The sequence below is a fragment of the Prunus mume genome, linkage group LG7, assembly GCF_029339155.1.
Source record: "Prunus mume cultivar Tortuosa linkage group LG7, ASM2933915v1, whole genome shotgun sequence".
NCBI lineage: Eukaryota > Viridiplantae > Streptophyta > Magnoliopsida > Rosales > Rosaceae > Prunus > Prunus mume.
In genome coordinates this window covers 2,654,439-2,679,629 of record NC_142704.1, presented here as the reverse complement: position 1 = coordinate 2,679,629, position 25,191 = coordinate 2,654,439, and the positions used below count along the sequence as shown (strand labels likewise).

At 37.7% G+C, this 25,191-nt stretch overlaps 6 protein-coding genes across 6 annotated transcripts; 3 read left to right on the top strand and 3 right to left on the bottom strand.

The window, feature by feature from the left end:
- Window positions 1–4,351: 4,351 nt before the first annotated feature.
- Window positions 4,352–5,255, top strand: LOC103337707 (uncharacterized). Its single transcript, XM_008240879.2, has one exon. The coding sequence runs from the start codon at window positions 4,546–4,548 to the stop codon at window positions 5,179–5,181; it is 636 nt and encodes a 211-aa protein (XP_008239101.2). The 5' UTR covers window positions 4,352–4,545; the 3' UTR covers window positions 5,182–5,255.
- Window positions 5,256–7,000: 1,745 nt separating this feature from the next.
- Window positions 7,001–8,017, top strand: LOC103337628 (uncharacterized). The gene has a single exon (XM_016795885.2). The coding sequence runs from the start codon at window positions 7,238–7,240 to the stop codon at window positions 7,844–7,846; it is 609 nt and encodes a 202-aa protein (XP_016651371.2). The 5' UTR covers window positions 7,001–7,237; the 3' UTR covers window positions 7,847–8,017.
- A 4,940-nt stretch (window positions 8,018–12,957) lies between these two features.
- LOC148915217 (uncharacterized) lies at window positions 12,958–13,774 on the top strand. Its single transcript, XM_089042026.1, has one exon. The coding sequence runs from the start codon at window positions 13,068–13,070 to the stop codon at window positions 13,680–13,682; it is 615 nt and encodes a 204-aa protein (XP_088898152.1). The 5' UTR covers window positions 12,958–13,067; the 3' UTR covers window positions 13,683–13,774.
- Window positions 13,775–17,136: 3,362 nt separating this feature from the next.
- On the bottom strand, window positions 17,137–18,069 carry LOC148915216 (late embryogenesis abundant protein At1g64065-like). Its single transcript, XM_089041456.1, has one exon. The coding sequence runs from the start codon at window positions 17,984–17,986 to the stop codon at window positions 17,357–17,359; it is 630 nt and encodes a 209-aa protein (XP_088897582.1). The 5' UTR covers window positions 17,987–18,069; the 3' UTR covers window positions 17,137–17,356.
- Window positions 18,070–19,172: 1,103 nt separating this feature from the next.
- On the bottom strand, window positions 19,173–20,079 carry LOC103337629 (uncharacterized). Its single transcript, XM_008240797.3, has one exon. The coding sequence runs from the start codon at window positions 19,954–19,956 to the stop codon at window positions 19,321–19,323; it is 636 nt and encodes a 211-aa protein (XP_008239019.1). The 5' UTR covers window positions 19,957–20,079; the 3' UTR covers window positions 19,173–19,320.
- Window positions 20,080–21,336: 1,257 nt separating this feature from the next.
- LOC103337631 (uncharacterized) lies at window positions 21,337–22,210 on the bottom strand. Its single transcript, XM_089042039.1, has one exon. It carries the CDS (start codon window positions 22,098–22,100, stop codon window positions 21,462–21,464), a length of 639 nt encoding a protein of 212 aa, XP_088898165.1. The 5' UTR covers window positions 22,101–22,210; the 3' UTR covers window positions 21,337–21,461.
- Between the last annotated feature and the right edge of the window lie 2,981 nt (window positions 22,211–25,191).

Sequence of the window (25,191 nt, the reverse complement as noted above, 5' to 3'; positions counted from 1 at the left end):
TTGATGTAATCTCGGAGGGATTCATCATACTTCTGTTTGTGCTTAATAAATCACGGTCATGAACTAATTGAAGGGACTTCCTTCGACCGGCGCCTACCGTTTCGTCAAGCATTTCGCCTTCCTAAAAACAAAAGAAGAGCTGCAAAGGTCGAATCCTTTCGCCTCGCGACCACGATTGAAGGCCGAGGTCAAGGCCGTAAAGACACGGCTTAAAAGGGCGTGGTTGAATCACCACGTGGCCTCGGGCCCTACGCTTCATTTAATGAAGTAATGCCTCTGACTTCGCAGCAAACCCACTAGTCACAAGAAGCATTAAATGCACAAGGGAAGTGACTAAAGTCAGGATTTGGTGATGGAAATCGGGTGGTTAGGCTCGACATTCTCATAAGTAATCTTACGACTTAAGGTCGAATCACCAACCACCTCATCTCGACGAGATTTATGGGGTCACACCACCATGCTTCTCAACCCCAAATCGCCATGCTTCACGATCTCAAATGCCGATTTGACTACCCATTTGTCCCGGTCACTCCACCAGGTCTTGTCAGCCTTGAATGAGGACTCTTATAAATACTAAGCTCATGACTACATTCAAAGGGTTCAAACACCAAACGCCTCACGGAGAAAATTATATTTTCCTGTAATGCACTTTCAATACTTTTATTTGTTGTCTTAGGAGTAGTGGTAGGTTGTAAGGAAAATCCATTTATCAATATATCATACGACTCTTGATTTTCAAGGCGCCGGAGCACCATCGTGAGATTCGCCACCAAACCACAACTTCTTGCGCAGTTGAACAAGTGGTCAGGGTTCTTCTTGATTGTCCGGTAAGAAGTGTTTTCTTCGATGAAGACGTAAGCTAGCTCTTTGAAGTCGTTGAACGACCTGGATGGTAGGTTGTAGAACTAGTCTTTGGCTGCTTCTAGCAAGGTCATCGCAAACACCTTGTACATCAGCGCGTCGTTGGCCTTGTAGAAGAACATAGCACTTTTGAACTGTTTTGGATGGCTCTCGGGGTTAGAATCCCCTTTGAAATGCATGAATGAAGGCATTGAGAATCTTTTGGGGAAGCAGCCTGTTTGATTTCGGCAGTGAAAGGCATAGAGTTTGGTTGGTCTACCTCCTTGCGTAGAGCATCTTCAAAATTTCCGCCAATCTTTAAGTTACGAAGTCGGTCATTTACGAGCTTCTCGACTTCCTCTGCAAGACATAGTCGGGTGATCACGTTGGCGACCCTTGTGATTCAAAGGCGGGGATGGTTGACTTCCTCATCGACTTGAAGAGGTTGACCTCCTTGGTTACCCTGCCCGTGAGGCAGATTGGAGGATTGAGCTTGCGAAGAGTCCTCCACAAGTTGTCGTTGCGAGTTGGTTCTCAAGTAGGTTGGTGAGCGTCGATCGTTGCATTCTTCACGCAATCGTTCATGGACTCATGCCCCCTGTGAGCCCAATCTTGAATGAATCGTCGATCGACTCGAGTATGGCTTGCGATGTTTGCGTCTTGTCACCGATCTCGTTCTCTCCCCGCTTTTTCTCGATCGACTAGTCCGGATCCCTCAAAATGCTCGCCAATATGCTCGCGGATCCTTCTCTCCTCGTTATGGGCTCCAAAGTCGAGCCTTGATTCAAGTTGATCCGCCTAAATAGTTGGCCAATTAGGTTGTTTTGGTCATCGACCTTCTGCGAGGGGTTGTGAAGTAAATCCGGCATCCGAGTGGTACGGCTGTTGATGTGTTCGACGACAGATACCGCGGTAGAGCACTTCAAGGATGATGCGGTAGAGCAGCTCCAAAAATGATGCGATTGAGTAGCTTCGATAGAATGACACGGCAGAGCACCTTCAAGATCCGATGAGTGCGGCCGCAAGGCCGTGGAGGTCACGGGGCCATGTGGTGGTTGTTCTACAATGCTAGTAGCTGTCGGAATGGTGGTTCTACAATTTCAGCACTGTCTGCGATGGCTGTTCGCAATTCCAGCAATTGTCTTCTGGCTGTTTTGCAACTCCGCAGCTAGAGGTGGCTGCACAGCGCTAGGAGGCGGCTGCAAGGTGCTGGCAGCCATGGTTCCTTGCGGTTGCAACGAGGTTTCCACTACAAAACCATGAGATGGGCCCATTGTGATGGTGTTGCTCTTCGTACATCTTGTATCAACCATGATTGTTTGAACAAAGTGTGGAAAATGGATTTGGAGCAAGCTTTGAATATAATTTCGCGCTCTCAATGAAAGCACCAATTTGTGGGAGCAAATTTCCCCATGAGAATATTCGATTGGAAAGATTCCCCTTTCTTCTTCGCAGCCTCTTTCTCCCTGCAAAATAGAACCAATAAGAGGACCACACCTAGGGGTGTTGCCCAAAGTCCCCCGATGCCTAAATTAGTTCAAGAGTTTGTAAGAAAAACACTAGCTAATTAGGGTACGAAGATGTGTTTGTGGTGTAAACCGGGGGACCTGAGCCTTATGTAAAAGAGCGAGAGAGACGAGGTGGTTAGGGTTTGAGAGGAATTTTCTGCAGAGTTTCAATAGAGATTTTAGACGTACCTCAACCCTTGTGTGTGACTATCTTTTTATAGTGGTCTTGGAGGCTATGGTTTCAGAGGAATAATTCCGTGGATGGAAGAGAATTATTCATCCCCTATTTGGAATTGATTTGATTAATTAGGGATTTGATTTATTAGGGTAAATCAAATTCCTAATTGTGGTAGGTATCAAATCAATTCCTAATTTGACTAGGTAATTTCTCATTTAATTGGGAATTGTGTTATGAATCAAATTAATTCTCTATTTAATTAGGTAACTCCCAATTAGGTTGAGTAATTCCCAATTAGGTCAAATAATCCCCAAATAAAAGGAATCATTTGACCTAGGGTTTTGATTTAATTTGGTTCCCACAAACATCAGTTCAACTTTTCCAATCAGCTTGGCTTGGCTGCTCAGTGTCAAGACCCCAGTGCTCCACTCAGTGCCAAGATTGGAATTGCTTGGCAATGCGCATTGGAATTCAAATTCACTGTGACATCGATTTCTTTGGTGGAAAGCATTCACGCCTTGGTACTGAAACGTGGCAATGCTTGCATCGAACTTATAGGGACCCCAATTTGTGTTCTTGACGTGGATTTGGGTCGTGAGGCTTGTGTCAAATGATGGTGTTGCTAGCACAGAGTTAAGACTTTGGACATTGATATTTCCTAACCTGACCTTGGTGGTCTTAACTTTCATTCAGTGAGTCCAAATATGGTCATGACAATGATATGAAAGCCCCAATGTAAATTGTCAATTCGATTCTCTTCTTGCATTTCTGCTAATCAGCAGATTGCAAAGATTCTGCATCACTTCTTTTCCATGTTTCCTTTTCTTTTCTGATGCAAAAAGTGAACAGAAGTTCTCTGTTTTTGTTGTTGGTTTGTTTTCTGGGATGAAACTTAGGAAATGCAGGTATTTGCTTGTGTTATACATACAGTGTTTGTACTTAACGAGCGAAGTGTAGAGTTCACGAAGAAAAGGATAAAATAAAATTAAGAAATGTGTTACATCGTCTCTGTACTTTTGTAAGCTTCAGAGAGATCCAGTTGTTTGTGTTCTAGGCAAAACCTTTATGCCGTCATAGATTCCTATTATTCTATACTTTTGTTTCTATCAGTTTAATATCTGGAAATAGATTTACAGTGCAAATACTTTCTATATTTCTGTTATTCTAAACTTGAATTATCACTGTTACATTGCAACAGACGCATTCCATTTTATATATTGAGAAATTATTAACTTATTAATAATTAAATTAAGTTCCTTAAATCCTTGGCTTTATTGGATTCGATAAGGCCTCTGCAACTTTCAAGCTTTCCAGCCCAGATTATTCCCTTTTGTAAGACTTTGATAATTCTTGTCTTAATCATGGGACTGCAGAATTAAAAAAACAGAATTTTTAAAGACATTTTAAACCTGCCAATACATTTTGACCAAACAAGCGATAATATTTTATTAGATCAATGAAAACGTACATAGAGAGCCATCAATATTAGCAAATACAACAAACATAGGTAAAGCTTCCCTAGTGCCAATACTATTCACAAGGTGATTAGCAAACTGTGTATAATAGATCCCACGTCACGTTCTCACCTGTCACTGGCAGTAGGAGATTTGGTCAATTGCAGGCAGAGAGATTCGAAGCTTCTATTGATATTTATAATATTTCCATCATCTCATGACTCGTGAAAAGCCTAAACGGTCCTCAGCTGCACCCAAGTCATTGTTCATCTATCTAGAAGCCAATAATTCCCACCTTCGGCTTTGTACGCGTTTTGTGTCTCAAATAAAATAAAGATCCTTCCCTTGAAATTTACATTTTCCTGGAACTTCATTCTATTCTATCACTTAACTTGACGAAAATAGGCCAATCTCCAAACACTATATATAACAAACCACTCTTCCTTCATTTCCACAAACACCTCCCTCAGCTTTCAAGTTTCATCCTAGGAAACAATACCCCACAAAGCAAAAGCAGAGAAACTTTCTTTCCAATTTCATATCAGAAAACAAAAAACAAGTTCACATGGCAGAGAAAACCAACCCGGCCTATCCATTGGCACCGTCAAATGGTTACACAAGAAGTGATGGAGAGTCTCAGCTGTCCGCTGATGAGCTGAAACGCAAGAAGAAAATCAAATTGGCCATCTATATTACTATTTTCGTTGTGTTTCAGATCATAGTTATCACCACCATGAGTCTCACTGTGATGAAAGTTAAGAACCCCAGGTTCAGGCTAGGCAACATCAACGTCCAAAGCTTTGAATCTGTCCCGGCAACACCTTCATTCGACACAAAATTCACAACCCAAATCAAGATCAAGAACTCAGCCAACTGGGGTTCCTACAAGTTCAATGCTGCCAATGTCACGTTTCAATACCAAGGCGTGACTGTGGGAGTAATTAATATCGCAAAGGGCAAGGTTGGATGGCTTTCGACCATAAAAAGAAATGCGGAGGTGAGTTTGAATTCAAGTGGAATAACTAGTTCAAATCTTGGAAGCGAATTGAGCAGTGGGGTGTTGACCCTCAACAGCGTAGGAAGATTGAATGGAAAGGTTGCAATTATGTTCATAATGAAGAAGAAGAAGGCTACCAACATGAACTGCACCATAGCTTTTGATGTGGCAGCCAAGACCCTCAAATCTTTAGAATGCAAGTGAAAACACAGAAGCTATCTGTAAATTTTGCGATGCAGCTTGGCCATCTCTCTGTTATATGATGTGGATTTGCGACTGATCAAGTCTACTTCTTGGATTGTGTTTTTTTTTCCCTTCTTTTTTTTTTTTTTTGTTTGGGTATGAGTGAGTGAGTGTAATTTTATGAATAAATCGTTGCTATTATTTTCACTGGGACTCTGGCTTTTCTATTTCTACGACTATAATTCTTATCTCTTCATTCAAAAAGTTGCCCAACTTGAATACAGTTTAAATGTAGCCCAAGTGGAAATAGAACAGTGTTGCATTAATTGAAGTCATTAATCATTAAACTTGATGCTTATCAAAAGCTTGAGTCTTGTCTAAAATTTTCATGCTGTCATTATTGCAGAAATAGTTTTCTCACTGTAATCCGTGAGTCCTGAGTCACTGATTTGCCGTGACTAGTACAATAATTGGATAATGGCTATTTGAAGTCACATGTGTGCACTCAGTGTGAAAATATATCAGTGGATATTGACCCTTTTTCAAGTCCAACTAATATTAATATTGGGGTTAAAGTTTTCCTTCTTTATTTTTTTTTTCCGAAAATAGCTGAAACATGAGAATATGAACATAACTTGCAAAGAACGTATCACGTATAGTGTTTGTGAAAATTATTTTGTTTCAATAAACCATATTTGTTCACTAAACTTAACTGCTTACCAGTTGATGCGGTAGTGTAGATTTCAGTTTTTTATTTGTTAGAAATAAATAATGCTAATCGTGAAATCAAATTTGTGTTCTTCAGACTCTGATTTGGGTTCTGAAGCTTGCATCAATCGAAGGGACATAGTTGAGGGTTTGGACATTGATGTTGCCCAACATGATTTTGCTCTTTCACTCACTAAAATGAATTGAGCAAGTGTATTAGGTGGTTGTCTGTAGGAATGTTGGCTTCTGCTTCTGCTTAGCCGAGTTGGCTTGAGCAGATATGATCCCCACTCTGCACCTGAGTTTGAAACTTTCCCTCTCTATTTAAATAAAATTGAAGTAAAATATTCTTTGTATAAATAAAAAGAATGGTCAAAATGTGAATGTGTGATCTTCAATTAAAATATGAAAATTGCAGATAGTTTAATATTGTGGCTTGTGATGGAATATAGCTAGCTTTTTATATTTCTACTATTCTATACTTTGTATCAGGTGCTAATGGAGGAGTTGTATACTTTGCTAACCACACACATTCGATCTTTATTTAATCATCTATATATATAAAGTAAAAGACAGACAGAGAATGGTAAAACATTCAAAATATCAGAAAATGTCATTGATTAATGTAAAGACATTAAGAATTGAAATTATTGATTAAATGAATAATATTGGTAAATTCACATTTTTTCATATTAAAAAAATTTAAAAATAAAAAAAAATTCTGATAATGGATTCTATTTTTATGAAACACAATTACTCATTATATTTTTTAATTTTTTTAAATTTTTTTAAATAAGCCTTTGCAATCGCGAAACGCGTGAAGAGAGGCTAGTATAATATTAAACAAAATATTACCTTCAAAATTACATAAGTTCCTAAAATCCGTGGCTTCGTTGGATTGATCAAGGCCTCTACAGAATAAATCATATTTAAAAATAAAATAAAATAAAAAACCAAAAGTTGCCAGTTCCCCCATCACGTTCTTACCTGCCATTGGCAGATTTGGTCCATTGAATGCAACGGATAGAATTGAAGTTTTCTCTGATAATTAATAATTTAATATGTTCAACTCAAATATCAAAAGGCTTAAAGGTCCTCACCAAAGTCATCCCTCCTCTAGAAAGTCAATAATCGCCACCTCCGCCTTTGGACGCGTTTGTTGTCGTCTGCAACAAAATTCTTCCCCTGAAACTCACAGCTTCCTGGAAACTCATCAATCCGAAGGCGTTATATATAACACACAACTCTTCCTTCATTTCCACAAACAACTCCTTCAACTTCCAAGCTTTCATCCTACAAAACCAAACCCTCCAAACAGAGGCAGAGATTTTCTTTCTACTTTCATATCAGAAAACCAAAGGAAATTAACATGCCAGAGCAAAACTACCCCACCTATCCTTTAGGACCAGCAAATGGTCACACAAGAAGCGATGGAGAGTCTCAGCTGTCCGCTGATGAGCTGAAACGCAAGAAGAAAATCAAAATGGCTATCTATATTAGTATTTTCGTTGTGTTTCAGATCATAGTTATCACTACAATGAGTCTCACTGTGATGAAAGTTAAGACCCCCAAGTTCAGGCTAGGCAACATCAACGTCCAAAGCTTGGAATCAACGCCTTCATTCGACTTGAAATTCACAACCCAAATCAGGATCAAGAACTCAGCCAACTGGGGTTCCTACAAGTTCAAAGCTGGAAATGTCACGTTTCAACACCAAGGCCAGACTGTGGGAGTAATTGATATCGCAAAGGGCAAGGTTGGATGGCTTTCGACCATAAAAAGAAATGCGAACGTGAGTTTGAATTCAACTGCAATAACCGAATCGAGCAGCGGGGTGGTGACGCTCAATAGCGTTGGTAGATTGGACGGAAAAGTTGCAATTATGTTCATAATGAAGAAGAAGAAGGCTACCAACATGAACTGCACCATAGCTTTTGATGTGACAGCCAAGACCCTCCAATCTTTACACTGCAAGTGAAGACACACAAGCTACTTCGGCATCAGAGTGATCAAGACTATAGTTCTTGGATTTTTTTTAAAATTCGTTGATATTTAGTTTTTTCCCCGAGTGACTTGCATTTGTTGTACAACTACAGGGCTACTCTGTTCTCTTTTAATTACTAGATAGACTGCTTGTTATTCGTTTAAACTGTGCTTATGTTTTATTTTTGCCAAATTTATTAGTACCGTCAATACATTGAAAAATGAAAAAAAATCGGAACCGAAATTCGGGAAAACAATTTGGTTTTAATTATAGAAAATCATCTCTATATCTAAACAAACATTTTGCAAAACAATTTAATTACAAGATTACAAGTCAAAAGAGAAATCTTATAAGTGCTTGTATGTATTTTAAAGTAATTAGTTCGTTAGTGCCTTCTAATCCATGATTTGATCTTATAACCATTTATTTTAAAAGAAAAAAACAAACTTATAATTTGTGTTCTCGCCAAAAATCTATTACCCTATATATATATATTTTTTCCATCTTGATTTTGGAAAGAAAATGTGACTTACAAGTAGTGATTACATGATATGGTGCAATTCATCTCTGCAGATTTCTTCTTCTTCATCACAAACATTGAATTCCACTTTCCCACTAAGCTTGGCTTGGCTGCTCAGAGTCAAAACCCCTGTGCTTGCCAAAAATACTGGAATTGCTTTCGGTTTAAAATCACAGTGGCTCCAACGCCACCGGTCCTTGCCCTTAGGAATGGCAACCTGCCCTGCCCTAGAGTCACACCCTGGTACTGAAATGAGAGGCTGCTACTATCATACTTGTAGGGACCAAAATTGGTGTTCTGGACTCGAATTTGGGTTGTGAAGCTCATGTCAAAGGAAGCTGAGTCTGATTTATGGGGTATATTAGATGATGAGAAAATGATTAAAGGAAATTTGGCATAAAAATGCGTCCCAATCAGGTTTGAAATTTAGCTTACTTCTAGATGATCGCCTGACTTTGAGGACTTTTTCTGGTTTTTTTCATTCGTACAAGGTGACATCATCGTACAATATTTGTAGAACCTTCGACTATGTTTTGAAACAGGCAATATATATATATATATTTTTTATTTTTTGAGAAAACCTTCAACGTAAACGTACAATCCATCATCAGCTACACAAGGCCGTTCTCTATAAAGAAAAAAGAAAAGTCATTGCAAGAGAAAACGCGCCCAAGAATCCGTACGAGTCTTTTGTCAAAGTACTTCAATCTACAAAACAGAAAAACTTCAGAAAGTTTGTATGCACCATAAGCACAGCAAAAAGCACTTATGATCTACCCTGTGGAGGCACCAAATATTACCTGACTTTTTTGTTGTTGGAACTTGTATGAATCTAGACTCGATTCGATTCTCGTTTATTTATAACGAACAAACTATATCATATCTTAAGCTATATCCACTGAAAACTAAAAGTTAGAAAATTAGTTAGTTCCTCTAGACCGAGGTAAAATATGAATGAACAGAGTACAAAGTCATAAAGACTCACACCAAACTAACGATTGGTGCATATTTAGTAACAGACTCATCTTGTTGACATTTATCAAACACCCATGCCGTATTGCTCCCGATATTGAAATATAAAACCATAAAGTCTTGTCCAAGGTTTAATTCTTACCTACAGTGAAGGCAATATGTGAATAGGGTTTAGGAACTACAACCAATTGGCAGGACGTTTGGGCACGATATTAAGGTTGATAAGCTCTTACGGTGCGGATCCGAGTCTCTACATTTAGAAATGGTGCATTTATCAGTATTTCATAAAATCTGGACCATTCGACTAATCAAATGCTTGTGAATAGCCACATCGGCTACAGTAAGTTTGTTTCCTTTTTAAAAAATTAACACTGTTAGTCCCTTTGACAGAAAAAACAAACAACAATCCCTTTGACAATAAATTCTCTAATTTCACCTACCGCTCTCTTGATTCTTCCTCTGTATTTGTAATCTGATCTTTTTTTTGGGTCTTTTGGCTTCTTCTTCTACTTTAATTTGGAGCTTCAGCTTACAAGATGAGCCAATCAAGACATAGTAGACTCAAATTGGTTCAGGTTTTTCAGAAAACTATGTCAAGGAATTTCCTATGCTAGGAAGCAATACTACCAACTGTTCTGAAGAACAAGTAGGCTCTCCTAGTCCATCCCCTCTTCCCAAGTTCAGGTGTCGTACTTCCAAGCCCATTCATCAATCAGAATAGCAATCAATTGGGTATTTTTCTTATCAATTTCAGATGATAATTACAGCTTGTAATAACAATCAATTGAAATAGTGTATTTGGAATTTAAAATCTATTGATTGAAGCAGAGTTCCAATAGTTATCGATTGAAGAAGCCAAAAGAAAAAAAGAAATATCATATTACAAAGACACCAGAGGAAGAACCAAGAGAGCGTCAGGCGGATAAATGCACTATTTCTAAATGCAGAGGCTTAGAATCCATATGGTACATACCATTTTAGGTATATATTCCTAGTGTGTGTGCACTAATTCTAATTCTACGTGCTTTTAAAGTCATGAATAAAATGCCCTAGACGAAACAGAATATTACCCAAAACCAAAACACAAGCCTTCCTTCTAATTGTTTCCGCAAGAAGCTCAGCAGAACTACCTGCATCTTGGAATACTCAATAATGTAAAAGATAGTTATAACTTATATTGAATATACAAATTAAGAAACGAACTGAGGCCTCACCTCACCAATTACCAATTAATCAGCCCTTAATTCTCTTATATAATTGAAATGAAAACATTGGACATGTTGAAAGTATACATACGAAAATCAAAGCTTATGTATAGTAAATATAGGGATGGTTGCGGTTCAGTTACCGCAATTTTTTGGCCAAATTGCAAATCGACCGACTATTTGCAGTTTGGTATTTTTTGAAACCACCGCGTTTTGCGGTAAATCGTATTGCGGTAAAACCGCAATTTCGGTTGGTTACTGTGAATTAACGGTTTAAACCGATTGTGATATTTTGCGCCTAAATTATACAATTTTAAGTCTTTTAAGTTGGGTCTTTTTGTGTCATAAAAATCCAATCTTCCATACTTTTGAAGCCTAGTTTTGAAGTTTTTTTGAAGCTTTTTGAGTCCAATCTTCCACAGAGTCAGTTAACGTTTTAGGAAATAACTAAAAGGAAAACCATACAGTCACATTGTTAGATTCATCTCCAGTTACCCTGCATGCCATGCTCATAGCCTATTTAAAGGTCTCTGAAGGTTCCAATAATATTGGAATAAAATAAATAGACCAACACATATAACAGACCAACACATTCTCAAATTGGAATAAAATAAATTGAACATAAAACACACCAACTTAGCCAAATTAATTATTAGCAAACAAATTTTAAAGGGTAAATAACGTAATAATTATGTATTTATCAATTAGATTAGGTATGATCATAGCCGTTAGATCTAACGGCTATCAATGAATTGAAAATACATATTTTTATTATTAATTAAAAAAATGTTTGCGGTTTGCAGTAACTGCAAACTTGAAATTTTCCAAACCGCCACCGCAACCGCAATTGCGGTGCGGTTCCTCAAACCGCAAATTGTGGTCGGTTTTCCCGCTTGTTTAGTTCAAATGTGGTAATATATCGGTTGGTTTATGTGATTTTTCATTTTTTCGATCTAAAATGCCACCCCTAAATAAACATTTCGCCTTATGTATTTCAATAATGTAGAAGAAAGTATATATAAAGCACACATTGTATAGCTTTACAACAAACACAAGCGTACATAACTCAAAGACAAAAAATTAATTCAAGAACATGTCTTGATCACTCCCAAATCAATTGTATACCTTTGTTGGTGAGGCTTCTTCATTTGCATTGTAAAACTTGAACAGTTTTTGTGGAAAAATTATATGCAATTAATGGTGCAGAAAAGGTTCTGTTTTTTCTGTTTATTCGCTCTGTAAAGTCTAAAATGGATTGAGATAGAATGCTGGCTAAACTTCCGGGAAATGCTTTAACGTATACTTTCAGTCTTTGACTTATAAGAGTTAGTCTTGTATTCTAGAATCAATATGTAGATGGTTCAACAAGCCACTGTGACCTGCCTTACAAAGAAAAGTATTAGCCTTTTTATAAAAGGCAAAAAGAAAAAAAAAAAAAGAAGCCAAAAGATCCTTCCATTTGGACCCAACCATATCTCTTTTCTATCCACAAAATTGGAGTTCCCCTTTTGCCCCCTAACAAAATTAAAAGCAAAAAAATAAAAAAAATAAAAAAATAAAAAAAGAAGTGTCTCAAAATCAAAGACTTGTTCTCAGAGCTCTCACTTGAGACTACCAGATTTAAAGTCAGCACCACCGGCGGCTATTGCCCCAACCAAAAAAAAAGTCACTTATTTATTTTTATTGAAATAAAAACAATTAGCCCCACAAGGAGAACTAATTAGTAGCAGAGGTGAAGGTTTCAACTGAAATCTTGTAACACTGTATATGTTTTTGTTGTTTAAATTCAAATTTTAAAAATGGGTTTTTCTTTAGATTTTATGTAGTGAGTTTGCCTTAATTGTGTTTAGCTAAGTTACGCAGTTTTAAATTTGCCCCATGTAAAATTCTGAGTTCGCCACTGGTTAACACCTATCAGCGGGGATACCTACGATAGGGTCAAGGAGGGGGCTCTAATTTATTTATCAATTTTAATTTAAGGGTAAGATGGTAATTTCAAAAGTTGCTGTATGAGGAGATATTTATTGAGGCCCCCGCAGTAAAAGTATGCTAACCTATGACTTGGACAGACTTAGAAATCCTTGTCTGCGATGTGGCGCTGAGTAGTCAAAGTCTTTAAAGCCCTCCCACATTTCTTTCTCTTATTCAACACTTCGTTTTTCTTTTCTCCTCGTGTTCACATCGTGGAAGGAAGGGTACATGCACTTTAATATATAAATAAAAAATAAAAAAATACATAAATGGTAATTTAATCTTCTCAGCCATCTCATCGCTGAGTACCAGAAGTCAATAAACTACAACTTAATTTTTTGCGTGTTGTAGTGGTCCCAATTTGCAGGAAACTTACAACCGTAGATATTACTCTAACCAAAGAGATTGCCTAAACATTATATATACCACACATCGCTCACCAATATTCCCACAACCAATACATTTTGCTCATCATTTCATACAATACTTTACAGAGAGAGAACAGAGGAAAAGCAGAGCACTTTTCTTTGCAGCACAAGAAATTAAGATGGCGGAGAAAGCCAACCAGACTTACTCTTCAGGAACAGCAAATACAGGTTACACAAGAAGCGATGGAGAGTCTCAGCTGTCCTCTCATGAGCTGAAGCGCAAGAAGAGAATCAAATTGGCTATATATATTGCTATTTTTGTTGTGTTTCAGATCATAGTTATCACCATAATGAGTCTCACTGTGTTGAAAGTAAAGACCCCAAAGTTCAGGCTAGGCAACATCGGCATCCAAACCTTTGAATCTGCCAGTGAAACGTCTGTGAAATTCAACACCGAAATCAGGATCAAGAACTCAGCCAACTGGGGTTCCTACAAGTTCGAAGCTTCCAATGTCACGTTTCAACACCAAGGCAAGACTGTGGGAGTAATTGATATCGAAAAGGGAAAGGTTGGATGGCTTTCGACCCTAAAAAGAAGTGTGGAGATGAGTCTGAATACAAGTGTAATAACTGGTTCAAATCTTGGAAGCGAAGTGACGCTCAATGGCGTTGGTAGATTGAACGGAAAAGTTGCAATTATGTTCATAATGAAGAAGAAGAAGGCTACCAACATTAACTGCACCATAGCTTATGATGTGAAAGCCACGTCCGTCAACTCTGTAGACTGCAAGTGAAAACAGATCTAGATATAGTAATTTGTACTTGTTTTATGTTTCTGCAAATTTGAACTTCTGCTGTTTTTTATAAATAAAATTGCTTGGGTGTATATGCATATCAAAGTATAATTTTGTAGTTGTGATTTTTTATTATATACAGATTGTTAGAGCTGTCTTTTTGTTTTTGTTTTTTGTTTTTATAAAAAGAAGAATATTTGAACTGATTTTGTCTTAGCTTTTTCGCTGTAAACTTGAGTAATATAATGTTTGACAGATTGAAGATTCATACCCAAATAAATAAATAACTAAAATAAAATGATATTAAAAACGCCTAGTAATGGGAAGACCATGGAGATTGCAAAATTTTAGTCTTTGAAAGTAATGAAAACGCTAATAAAGTGGTCAAAATTCCACGAAATTGGATCCAATCCAACGCTAACTCCGGTTGGCATTACAGATAAGACCTCTATAACTTGTCTCCTATGGACAAGTTGCAAGTTGTGACTCTTGTTGGGGTGGGGTATGATATTATTGTCTAATTTATCCACCCAAGTTTCCTTCTATATTACCAATAGGGTTAATTACTGCAGACGTCTTTAAACTATGGCCCCAGTTGCAATTCGGTTCGTGGACTAAATTTTGAGGCAACGAAATCCTTTAATTAGACAATCAGTTGCAATTAGGTCATGCCGTCCAACTCTGTCAAATTAACCTTCAAAATGAGGGGTAAAAGTGTCTTTTCGAGTCCGGAGACTCTCCTTCGAATCTGAACACTCGCCTTAAACCCTTCGCCGACCCCCAATGAAGAACTAAAAACGAGAAGGGGCTGCGAGGGAAGGAAGGAAAAATGTCGGAGAGTTCAACAGATTCAAATTGCAGCCGTTGTTACTGTGAGTGTGGGTCGGAAATCAAACGCCGGACTTCATGGAAAGATCTGAATCTTAGAAGAAGATTTGAGGCATGTTGCAATAATTGGGTAAGTTTTTGTTTGAATTGCAGAACAGTAATTGATGTTTCGTTTTTTCGCATGGTTGGAGAATGAAATTGGTGTTTTGTTGGGTCTGAAATTGGTGTTTCGTTTTGTTTGAATTGCAGAACAGTAAGAGGGGGTTGCATTTTTTCGCATGGGTGGAGAATGAAACATGCCCATGAGGAAAGGAAATCTTGCCTAGGTTACTTAGAAGACTAAGAGGAATGGAGGACGAATTAAGAGCAACAACGGAGAATTTCATATTGATGGAAGAAGAGAAGAATAAGACACCCTCACATGATAGGACTCCAAAACTTCTCCCTGAAAAGCTTTCAGATTCCAATATGTGTTTCTCTTAATCTTGCTAGAAAATCTCTCACAAATCCATTTGGGATTAGCAAACTTCAGTTTCTCCACCCACCCACATGTGTGTTCTAAGCTCAACTTCTTAATTGCAAATGTTTGCACATCCTGGTTTATCTGTGAAGTATAAAGTACAAATGGACATTTTAATCCTCCTCTGCAAATTGCCTTTACTCTTGTCTTGTCATTTTTATCAAAGAACAGTTTCCTTCCATGATTAATGGAATATTCCCTAAGTGCCTCTTTAAGAACTTGTATGTTTTCAAATTGCATCCCAAGCCGAAACTCAGGATTCTTTAAGTCCACCTCCCTTCTATACTGCTTAAAACGAGGCAGTTTTTTTTTTCTTCTCACCTTACTTGTCCCTTCATTATCCCCTTCCATATCATCCTCATCACCCTCACTTTTAGTATCAATCTGAGGTGTGCTCACCATCTGATGACACCTCTCCAGGAGCTTCAAAAGCAGACCCCTTCATGAACAGGCACTTCAACTGTCTTAAACCCAAAATCTTCTTCACTGAACTCGTAATCACTATCAACAAATTATCCATCATCTTCTTCACTGTCTACAACCTCAGCTTCATCTTTATTTTCAACATCAACATTATCTTCCACCCCAGTTTCATCTTCCACCTGACTTTTATCTTGCACCCTAGTTTCATATTCCACCTGACTTTTGTCTTGCACCTTAGTTTCATCTTCCACCTGAACATTGTGTTGCACCTCTGCATAACTGTTTGCACCATCCAAACCTTGGCACCCAAAAGATGCTTGACTCCAAACTATATTAGAATTGCCCACTTCAGTCTAATACAACACAACAATCCCATTACATGGCATTTGGCCCAGCATGTCAACCAGTTTAGCATCAGAGCTGATAAGTTCAAGCCCACCTACACCATGGGTTCCACCCTTCCTATACAATATTTCTAGATTTGGTTTGGGGTTGGAAATGTCTACATTGTAACCAAGCCCTTTCTCTACCTGTCTTAAGTCCACCAATGACGAAAAATCCTCTACAACATTATCCAAGTAACAAATTTTCCATTTTTATACTCCTCACTTTCCAACACACCCCCATGGTGAAGTTCTAAACTACAGTTTTCATGGTTACTTGCACAGTAAACAAGGGTCAAAACAATGCTAAAACACACACACCTGTTTTGGAATCATAAAATCAGACAAAATCATGTTTTAATTCAATGTTCTGCACCAAAACCAAAATATACAGTACACAATTCGTTCAGTTTTTTAATTGCTATGGAATAACTTCAGTCCATTTGGTGTGAGGCATATATAGAAGATAAGAAGGGATAAAAAAAACCCTAAGTGTTGCAGTCAAGGACAGTATAAAGTAAAGTGTGTAAGGAATATTTAAAAGCTATGGACCACACAGATGAAAACAAAACCAACTGATACGTATTCAAATAGGCAGAATCACTTAACTGTACCCTCGATGAACCCCAAATTTCGAAGCTTACACAGAAAATTTCTCATTCACTCAGTCGCTGCTACAACAAATTTAACTCCAATGACTGCCTCGAAGGGATAGCTCACTGTATGCAACTCCAATGGCTGCCTCAGAAGGGATAGTTCACGTGTTTTCCCTTTCTTCAGCGCTAAATTAGGTTTGTTTCGTTCAAAACGACGAAAAGTCGAAGATACCCCGAACAACAAGAGCATGTGACACTCACATGGTCAATCTCGACAGATTCTGTTACGGCAGGACCTAATTGCAACTGATTGTCTAATTAAAGGATTTCGTTGCCTCAAAATTTAGTTCACGGACCCAATTGCAACTGGGGCCATACTTCAAGGACGTCTACATTAATTAACCCTTACCAATAAATTCTTCGTTCGTCTAATGGTATTTCTCTCTACAATGTTAGAATTCTACCTCCCTCATTCGATCAAGAAAACTTGTTATATTGTCCACTTGTGTGTACATATAAGTAATTTTGTTGATGTATCTAATATGATATATTTCGATATACAGATATTAACTTAGGAGCTATGTTATATTATTGCAATTAATTAATCATCTCTGTTTTGATATACAGGTATTTAAGTAAAAGACAAAAGAAAAAGGGGTTGGAAAAAAATAATTTCTTGGCATGATTATTGGCATTGCAGATGATTATATAATGAAATAAATATCACTATATATAATATATATAGGTCTGTACAAATTCAAGCTTCACACACAAAATTACAATAAAATAACAAATTAAGAACTAGTTTTGATCTCGCAATCCAAATCCTGAACATGTAACAAATTGATTATTGTAGCGGTATGAGGTGTCAAATTCGAATATCTCGTGTCTTGATCAAGTGCACTCACTTCCTCGCTTGTATGATCACTTGCATTGTAATGTTTTGAGAGTCTTGGTTGACAAGTCAAATGTCATGGTGCAGTCCATGGTAGCAGACTTCCTTTTCTTCATCATTAACATCAACACAACCTTTCCAGTCAATTTCCCTTTGCTGCTCAATGTCAGCACCCCACTCTTCAATTCGGTGCCCAGATTGGAACTGCTTGGCAATCCATAAGAATTTAAACTCACCGTGACATCGATCTTTTTGGTAGAACGCATCCTAGCCTTGCTCTTAGGAACAACAACTTGCCCCACGGTCACGCCTTTGTACATAAACGTGACAGTTCCTGCATCAAACTTATAAGTACCCCAATTTGTGTTCTTGACTCTAATTTGGGTTGCGAAGCTTGCGTCGAATGAAGGTGTTGATGGCACAGAGCTGAGGTTTTGGACCTTGATGTTGCCCAACCTGAACTTTGGGGTCTTAACTTTCATCACAGTGAGTCCAAACACGGGCAGGACTATGAGCTGAACCACAATGAAAATAACAATGTATTTGTACATCTTGATTCTCTTCTGGCGTTTGAGCTCCTCGGATTGCAAAGCCGCTGATTCTTCATCTCTTCTGGGGTGTCCATTAACTGGTTCCCTGTGATTATACTTCTCAGCCATTTTTCTTTTTATGGCTTTCCTTCCCAAAGATGGATTGAGAAGTGGAGAGGAGGAGTTCTCTATTTGGTTATGCTAGCAATGTGTACGTTTATAGGGTTTGGACATATTTGACTAATTCATGTATTACTTGAATTGGAAAGGAATAAGTATAGGTGAGTTCTTCTTGGAAACGAAAGGACCTTTTTTTTTTTTGGAGTTATATATTTCAAATGAGAATACTAACACCCTTGGATGAGATTCTTGACTTCTAGATGGTTGCATGGACATTGCTTTTGATAAAAGATGAAAAAGTATGTTCTTATTTTATCTATTGAAGCTTCAATGGCATTCAATTGGGACCATATGATATTATATACTTTGTCCTTCAGCCAGGTGAAGAACGTGAATATGAGTTTTATTCAAACAGGCTGTACTCAACATGTGAAGCTCTACTTAATTAATTAATTTTCACCTAATTGTTGAGGAGAAGTAAGGGATCGTATGTTTTAATAATTAAGGATAAATTAACATATCAATCGTTAGATAGAGAAAAACATATGTGATAAGTGAGGACTTGTAACTCAAGTGGTAATTAAGATTAATTACCTCTACACCCGAGATTTCTATTGAAATCTTTGGCGACACAAGTTTCCCACAAGAGACTATTGAAATCTTTTGCGACACAAGTTCCCCACAAGAGAAAAGAAAATTATTTCGGAGTGATTCTTTTGCCACCCTCCATTCCTCTTCCCCACCCACCTCCTATCTTTATACCCCCACCATATGAAAAAAATAATAATAAAAAATAAAAAATCTACTTATCTCAACCCCCTATTGTTCCTAAAATTGCCCATGCTTCTCCCTTCTCTTATTTCCCCACCCCACCCCACCCTATCTTTAGAATCTTGTTTAATGGTTACCTCTAGGCGGCTCTTCTTTTAGCCAAGTTGTTGGCTGCTAGCATCTTTTCTGTGACTATGTTGGATGTATTTCATGAGTGCATTAATTAAATAAATATTGGGAGCTTTATTTGACAGCTACTCTTAGTTGCAAACTTGCTAATATTCTTACAAGACTTGTTATTTCCATGGACACTTTCAGATTCTGATAGCCCAAGTTAGCATTTATAGCATTTTGTATGTTTTCTGTGTTCACTATTGTATAAAAAGAAAGGAAATACGGAAATACAGGGGAGTGCCCTCAGTGGTTAAAAATAAATGAATCAATACCGTTTTATATAGCCAACAAATCCAAGGATTCAAACATATAGCAAAACTAAAAAATGAAAAAATAATAATAAAACAGAATCACAAATGAAGAACTAGTCTTCATCTCGAAAATTAAATGCTGGCTGATCACTTGCATTCTAAAGATTTGAGGGTCTTGGCTGCCACATCAAAAGCTATGGTGCAGTTCATGTTGGTAGCCTTCTTCTTCTTCATTATGAACATAATTGCTACTTTTCCATTCAATCTGCCTACGCTATTGAGCGTCAACACCCCGCTGCTCAATTCGCTTCCAAGATTTGAACCAGAAAATCCACTTGAACTCAAACTCACCTCCACATTTCTTTTTATGGTCGAAAGCCATCCAACCTTGCCCTTTGCGATATCAATTACTCCCACAGTCGCACCTTGGTATTGAAATGTGACATTGGCAGCATTGAACTTGTAGGAACCCCAGTTGGCTGAGTTCTTGATCCTGATTTGGGTTGTGAATTTCATGTCGAATGAAGGCGTTGCGGGGACAGATTCGAAGCTTTGGACGTTGATGTCGCTGCCTAGCCTGAACTTGGGGGTCTTAACTTTCATCACAGTCAAACTCATTGTGGTAATAACTATGATCTGAAAAACAACAAAAATACTAATATATATGGCCATTTTGATTCTCTTCTGGCGTTTCAGCTCCTCCTCGGATTGCAATGTGGCAGATTCTGCATCGTTTCTGGAGTAGCCATTGGCCGCTGCGAATTGCTGGTTCTTCTCTGCCATCTGAATTTCTTTCACTAGAAAGCTTTGAAATAAAATGCTCTGTTTTTTTTCTTTTTCTTTTTAAAGCTTTTGGCTGAACTCTAAATGAAATTGAGCAAAGAGTGTTTTGTTTGTGAATGTTGGCAGAGTTGTGCGTGGTATTTATAGTGCTTGGAGAAATGATGAGTGTCAGCTTCCTGGAAATCAAAGTAATGCGAACAACGCGCATAGGTTTGATTTTTTTGACTAGCAGTATTCTAGATGCATGCTTGGTCTTATCCTATAATAATATAGATAAAATAATTTGTAAGAACCTTCAACGGACCATTTCTCATATTTTTGGTAGAGAAAGTGATTGGAAGCCTATTTTAATTTACTCACGACACAAACAAGGAAAAACAAAGTGTAGAATAATAGAAAGCTTAGAGGGCTTGAAAGACAACACAAACGAGGATATATCTGTAAAAAGTCATCAGATAGCATATCGTTTTCTTTGTTAGCTGCGTGACCATAAAGACTTCGTTTTAAAGCAGGAACCTACAAGTTGACCAAGCTCCTCATCTAGAAGTACATATTTTAAGTCAAAAACACTAAACTATGCGCGTTTGTTACATTTCGGCATTTTTCTGGAAAGCTTGGTTAATAATATCCTCTAAACTCGTTAGTTTATCTAACTCTCCCCGCAGAAGAAGCCAACATTCCCACAACAACTACTGTAGTAAACTTGCTATCAATTCAGTTTTACACTTAGAGAGAGCCAATAAACACCAAAAAAAGTAAAAAAGAACAGCATCGAGGAAGAACCCGGGTGGATAATGTGTAGCCTTGAGATGTACCTTTGCTAACAAATAGTATGAACTTGTAAAAACGCAAAAGTCATGCCGCCCCTGTGTGTTTGTTTGTCATGTAAGACAATGAATGCCTTTATTTCCTTTAATCTAGCCATTGTTGAAGTAGACAAAGCAAAGAAACGTGGTGGGAGTTTAGAGTTGAAACACAAGCAAAACCGAGGGAACAAACTCCCTAGGCAGAGCAGAAACCACCACCAAACAGGGAAGGGCACACATTTGAACTCAGAACAAAAAGAACAACAACTCAAAAGAGTCTGACCAAACAGAAACAGAGGAAACAAATTCATACTCAAGTCCAGTCCTGCATTATGTTGGCAAGGCTTGAGCGCACGCTTTAAGGAAGTATGGTTTTTTTTTTTTTTTTTTTTACTCCCGCCTTTTTATAGGGTTGTTCAAATCTATTCAATCCGTTAAGCTTACTGATCTAGTCTAATTTGTTCCAATTTTGAAGTCAATCAAATCCAACATATATAACTCGGTTTCACGCTTCTTCTGTCTTGTAAGTGTACAAAATTATATAGTTCTAGTAGAATTTTGTGATTGGACTCGATTAAGAAGAAGATAAGTAAGCATCTGTTTCTATATTCAATCGTATAAAACAAATCCAAGGAGTACACAAAGGCAAAATAATGACAAATGACAAATTAAGAACCAATCTTGATCTCCGAAACCTAATCATTTGCATTGTAAAGATTTGAGCGTCTTGGCTGCCACATCAAAAGCTATGGTGCAGTTCATGTTGGTAGCCTTCTTCTTCTTCATTATGAACATAATTGCAACTTTTCCATTCAATCTGCCTACGCTGTTGAGCGTCAACACCCCGCTGCTCAATTCACCGCCCAGATTTGAACCAGTTATTCCACTTGAACTCAAACTCACATCCACATTGATTTTTTTGGTCGAAAGCCATCCAACTTTGCTCTTTGGGATATCAACTACTCCCACAGTCGCACCTTGGTATTGAAATGTGACATTCCCAGCATTGTACTTGTAGGAACCCCAGTTGGCTGAGTTCTTGATTCTGATTTGGGTTGTGAATTTCATGTCGAATGAAGGCGTTGCGGGGACAGCTTCAAAGCTTTGGACATTGATGTTGTTTCCTAGCCTGAACTTGGGGGTCTTAACTTTCATGACAGTGAGACTCATTGTGGTGATAACTATGATCTGAAACACAACGAAAATACTAATATAGATGGCCATTTTGATTTTCTTCTTGCGTTTCAGCTCATCAGCGGATTCCAATGACTCTGCATCGCTTCTTGTGTAACCATTTGCTGGTGCTAAAGGATAAACCTGTTGGTTCTTCTCAGCCATGCTTCCTTTTTCTTTTTTGATGTAAAAGTGAAAGCAAATTTCTCTGTATTTGTGCCTTTGGTTTTGTAGGATGAAACTTGTAAGCGGAGGTGGTTGTTTCTGGAAATGAAGGAAGAGCGGTGTGTTATATATAGTGTTTGGAGTTTGTCCGATTTCAATATATGTTACTTTGTTGGAATGAATTTCCTGGAACATGTGAGTTTGGGAAAAGTATTTTATTGCGGACACCAAACGTGTCCACAAGCGAGAATTATTGACTTCTAGACGATGGATGACTTTTGTGGGACCTTTTTTTTTTTTTTTTTTCAATCAATACTGAAATTCATTTCAAGCCAAACAAGGCACGAAAGATACAAAAGAGAGGAGATAAGCAGCCAAAAAAGAAAGTCTATCAACTAAATACGTACTACCCAGCAAAGACACCTTCCACACAAAAAGTATCAAATAAGGGGGCATGGTAGCCCATCAGACACTAACACCTGAACCAGAGAGTGGTGGTCGTGAAACTCCAGCTTTCCAGCTCCACTACTCTAACACCAATCAAGGCTGCCTCATGAGCAGCCCGATGAAGACGCCTGCTAAATTAATCCAGTTCCATCTCACCTCCCTAAAAGAGCAGCAAGCCTTGGATATTTCTTCGAGCAGGGGCAAAATACACCACACTTTGTTCCTCACATCTCCCTTCACTCCATTGATAAGGAATCTTGAATCGTTTTTCATAATAAAGGCCGTTTAAATATCCAGAGAAGCTTCGTTTCTATTCTACTACAGTTTTTACTGATCTGAGCACGCTGTGAATTGTATTGGCAAATTTTGGTTTTTTTGTTTAATTGATTATGTGTCCCATAAGCAAGAATCTCCAAACTCTTACGGTAAACTTAAGGACTTAATCTATACATACATAAATGCATAGTCAAGGAGAGTTGATAGAGGAACTGAAAGAATTACTCTATTGTTTCGCATTCGTATTCTTACAACACCAACTTTGTGTATGTAATTTTGTGGTTCACAATTTAGCCAAATTTATTTTATATTGTAATGAGACATGTTACCGGATGGAAGAAAGGCCTAGTTGGCTTCACTCTTACCTTCAGGATCATTTGTGTTCTCTGTATTCTATTAATGAATAAAGTCTTTGGCCTCTGGCCATTAATCTAAAAAAAATGGAAATTATTTAGAAATGAAATGATTTATTAAATGAGAATATAATAAATTAACAAATTTGTATAATTAAAAATTTTAAATTGAACGTTTTTATGGGACACAACGCAACCAGACCAATTTATAATAGCAACTTTCAAGCTGTTTGATCATCAACACCTTGTGTCCATCAGCCGTTAACAGTAGGCACTTTCTTATGTTGTCTTGTCTGCTTCATGGTAGTTAACATACTCTCTTTTTTGGGTTCAAAGTCCACCCTCCACCATTAATAAAATTAAAATAAACATATTCTCTTCTTTGGGATTAATATACATAATTGAAACGGAGTATTTTTTTTAATTTTTAATTTTTTATCAACTGGCTTTAATATATTATTAAAGAGGACGTAGTTCATAAAAAAATAAAATAAGGTTTAGGAGATTATGTGAGCCTCTGTACATCGTCGGATTAACTAAGCAGCCTACTTTCCTTCCGCATAGCGATCAATGAGAACCATGCACCTAAGAGCATGTCCAGCGCCCAATCTAAACTGGGTGAAAGGTTGCGGGTGAGCCGAGATGGCTCCAGCAGGGGCCCGTGGCGGTTTCATGGTGGGTCCCACGAGCCCGAGGAAGTCCAAGGGCAAGTCTTGTCCGGCTGAAGCAGTCGGTGACGCGTGGCGTCGGTGGCGCCGATGCGGTAACTCAAATTTTTTACCGTTGGCGCATGAAATTTGACTTACGGCGCCGTACGTCACCACCTCAACAGCGCGACAGGCGCTCGGATGGCTTTTTCCAGAAATCCGACGGTCCTCGTTTTTGGCTAAAAAATTGCAAAAAAATCGAAAAATTCTGAATTTTTTTAAAAAATACCCAAAAATTCTGTATTTTTTCTCTATACCTAACCATTTTATTTACTTTCCACACTAAATCTTCATACCATTTCTTCTCCATCCAATATTTTTTACTCTCCACTCACATTATTCACTTTCCACACCAATTCTTCATACAAACTTTTCTCCTTCCAATATTTTTTTATCTCCACTCACATTTTTCACTTCCACACCAATTCTCCATACAAACTCTTCTCCTTCCAATATTTTTTACTCTCCACTCACATTTTTCTACTACTTTCCATTTGTATAAAAAAATGAATGGCATCTTCTGTTGAAGTCGGAGGCTTGTGGTCAACGAAGATATTGCGTTGTGTCAATCTTGGGTGAACATTAGTCATGACATGTGGAGCAAAATTCATGGAGAATTTTGTTAAAGATCGGGTTCTATTCGGACCGAAATGACATTGTCTAGTAGATGTAAACTTCTAAATAAAGAGTTAGGGAAATGGAGAAATGCCTTGACAAAAGCAAAGGCGAACATTCAAAGCGGTCAAAATTTGACCGATGAGGTAAAATATTTATAACTGCCATTTTAATCAATTCAATGTCACTTTTTTTTTATTGCATTTTCTATTTGTTTTTCTTGCATAATTTTTTTTTTCTTGGTGCACCTTTAATTTGTCTATATTTTCTTGCATAATCAATTTTATTTTTGCATTTCAAAATAGTTTATATTTTCTTGCATAATAATTTTTGTTTCTTGCACTTCCAATTATTTATTTTTAATAGATGATACAAGCACAAATGTGGTTCGATGCTATGGGGCAAGGCAAATGGAGAGAGACTTGAAAAGAGATGAAATGGACGTGGCACGAGAGGAACCATTTGTTATTCAACAACAAAAGGCACAAGAAAAAGACATAGAGGATAGAGAGATGAAAATCATGGCCATGGATACGAGCCATATGTCTCCCGAAAAAAAGGCCTATTGGAAGCTACGACGAAGAGATGTGATGAGAAGAAAACTTTTCCATGACGACGGACCTAGCAATACGGATTGGTTAAATGATGAAAACCATTAGGTTGTATTGAAACACCTTTGCCATATGTTGTATT

What these genes read in the sequence shown, in the direction of transcription:
- LOC103337707 (XM_008240879.2), top strand. Translation starts at nt 4,546, where the DNA reads ATGGCAGAGAAAACCAACCCGGCCTATCCATTGGCACCGTCAAATGGT.
- LOC103337628 (XM_016795885.2), top strand. Translation starts at nt 7,238, where the DNA reads ATGCCAGAGCAAAACTACCCCACCTATCCTTTAGGACCAGCAAATGGT.
- LOC148915217 (XM_089042026.1), top strand. Translation starts at nt 13,068, where the DNA reads ATGGCGGAGAAAGCCAACCAGACTTACTCTTCAGGAACAGCAAATACA.
- LOC148915216 (XM_089041456.1), bottom strand. Translation starts at nt 17,986, where the DNA reads ATGGCTGAGAAGTATAATCACAGGGAACCAGTTAATGGACACCCCAGA.
- LOC103337629 (XM_008240797.3), bottom strand. Translation starts at nt 19,956, where the DNA reads ATGGCAGAGAAGAACCAGCAATTCGCAGCGGCCAATGGCTACTCCAGA.
- LOC103337631 (XM_089042039.1), bottom strand. Translation starts at nt 22,100, where the DNA reads ATGGCTGAGAAGAACCAACAGGTTTATCCTTTAGCACCAGCAAATGGT.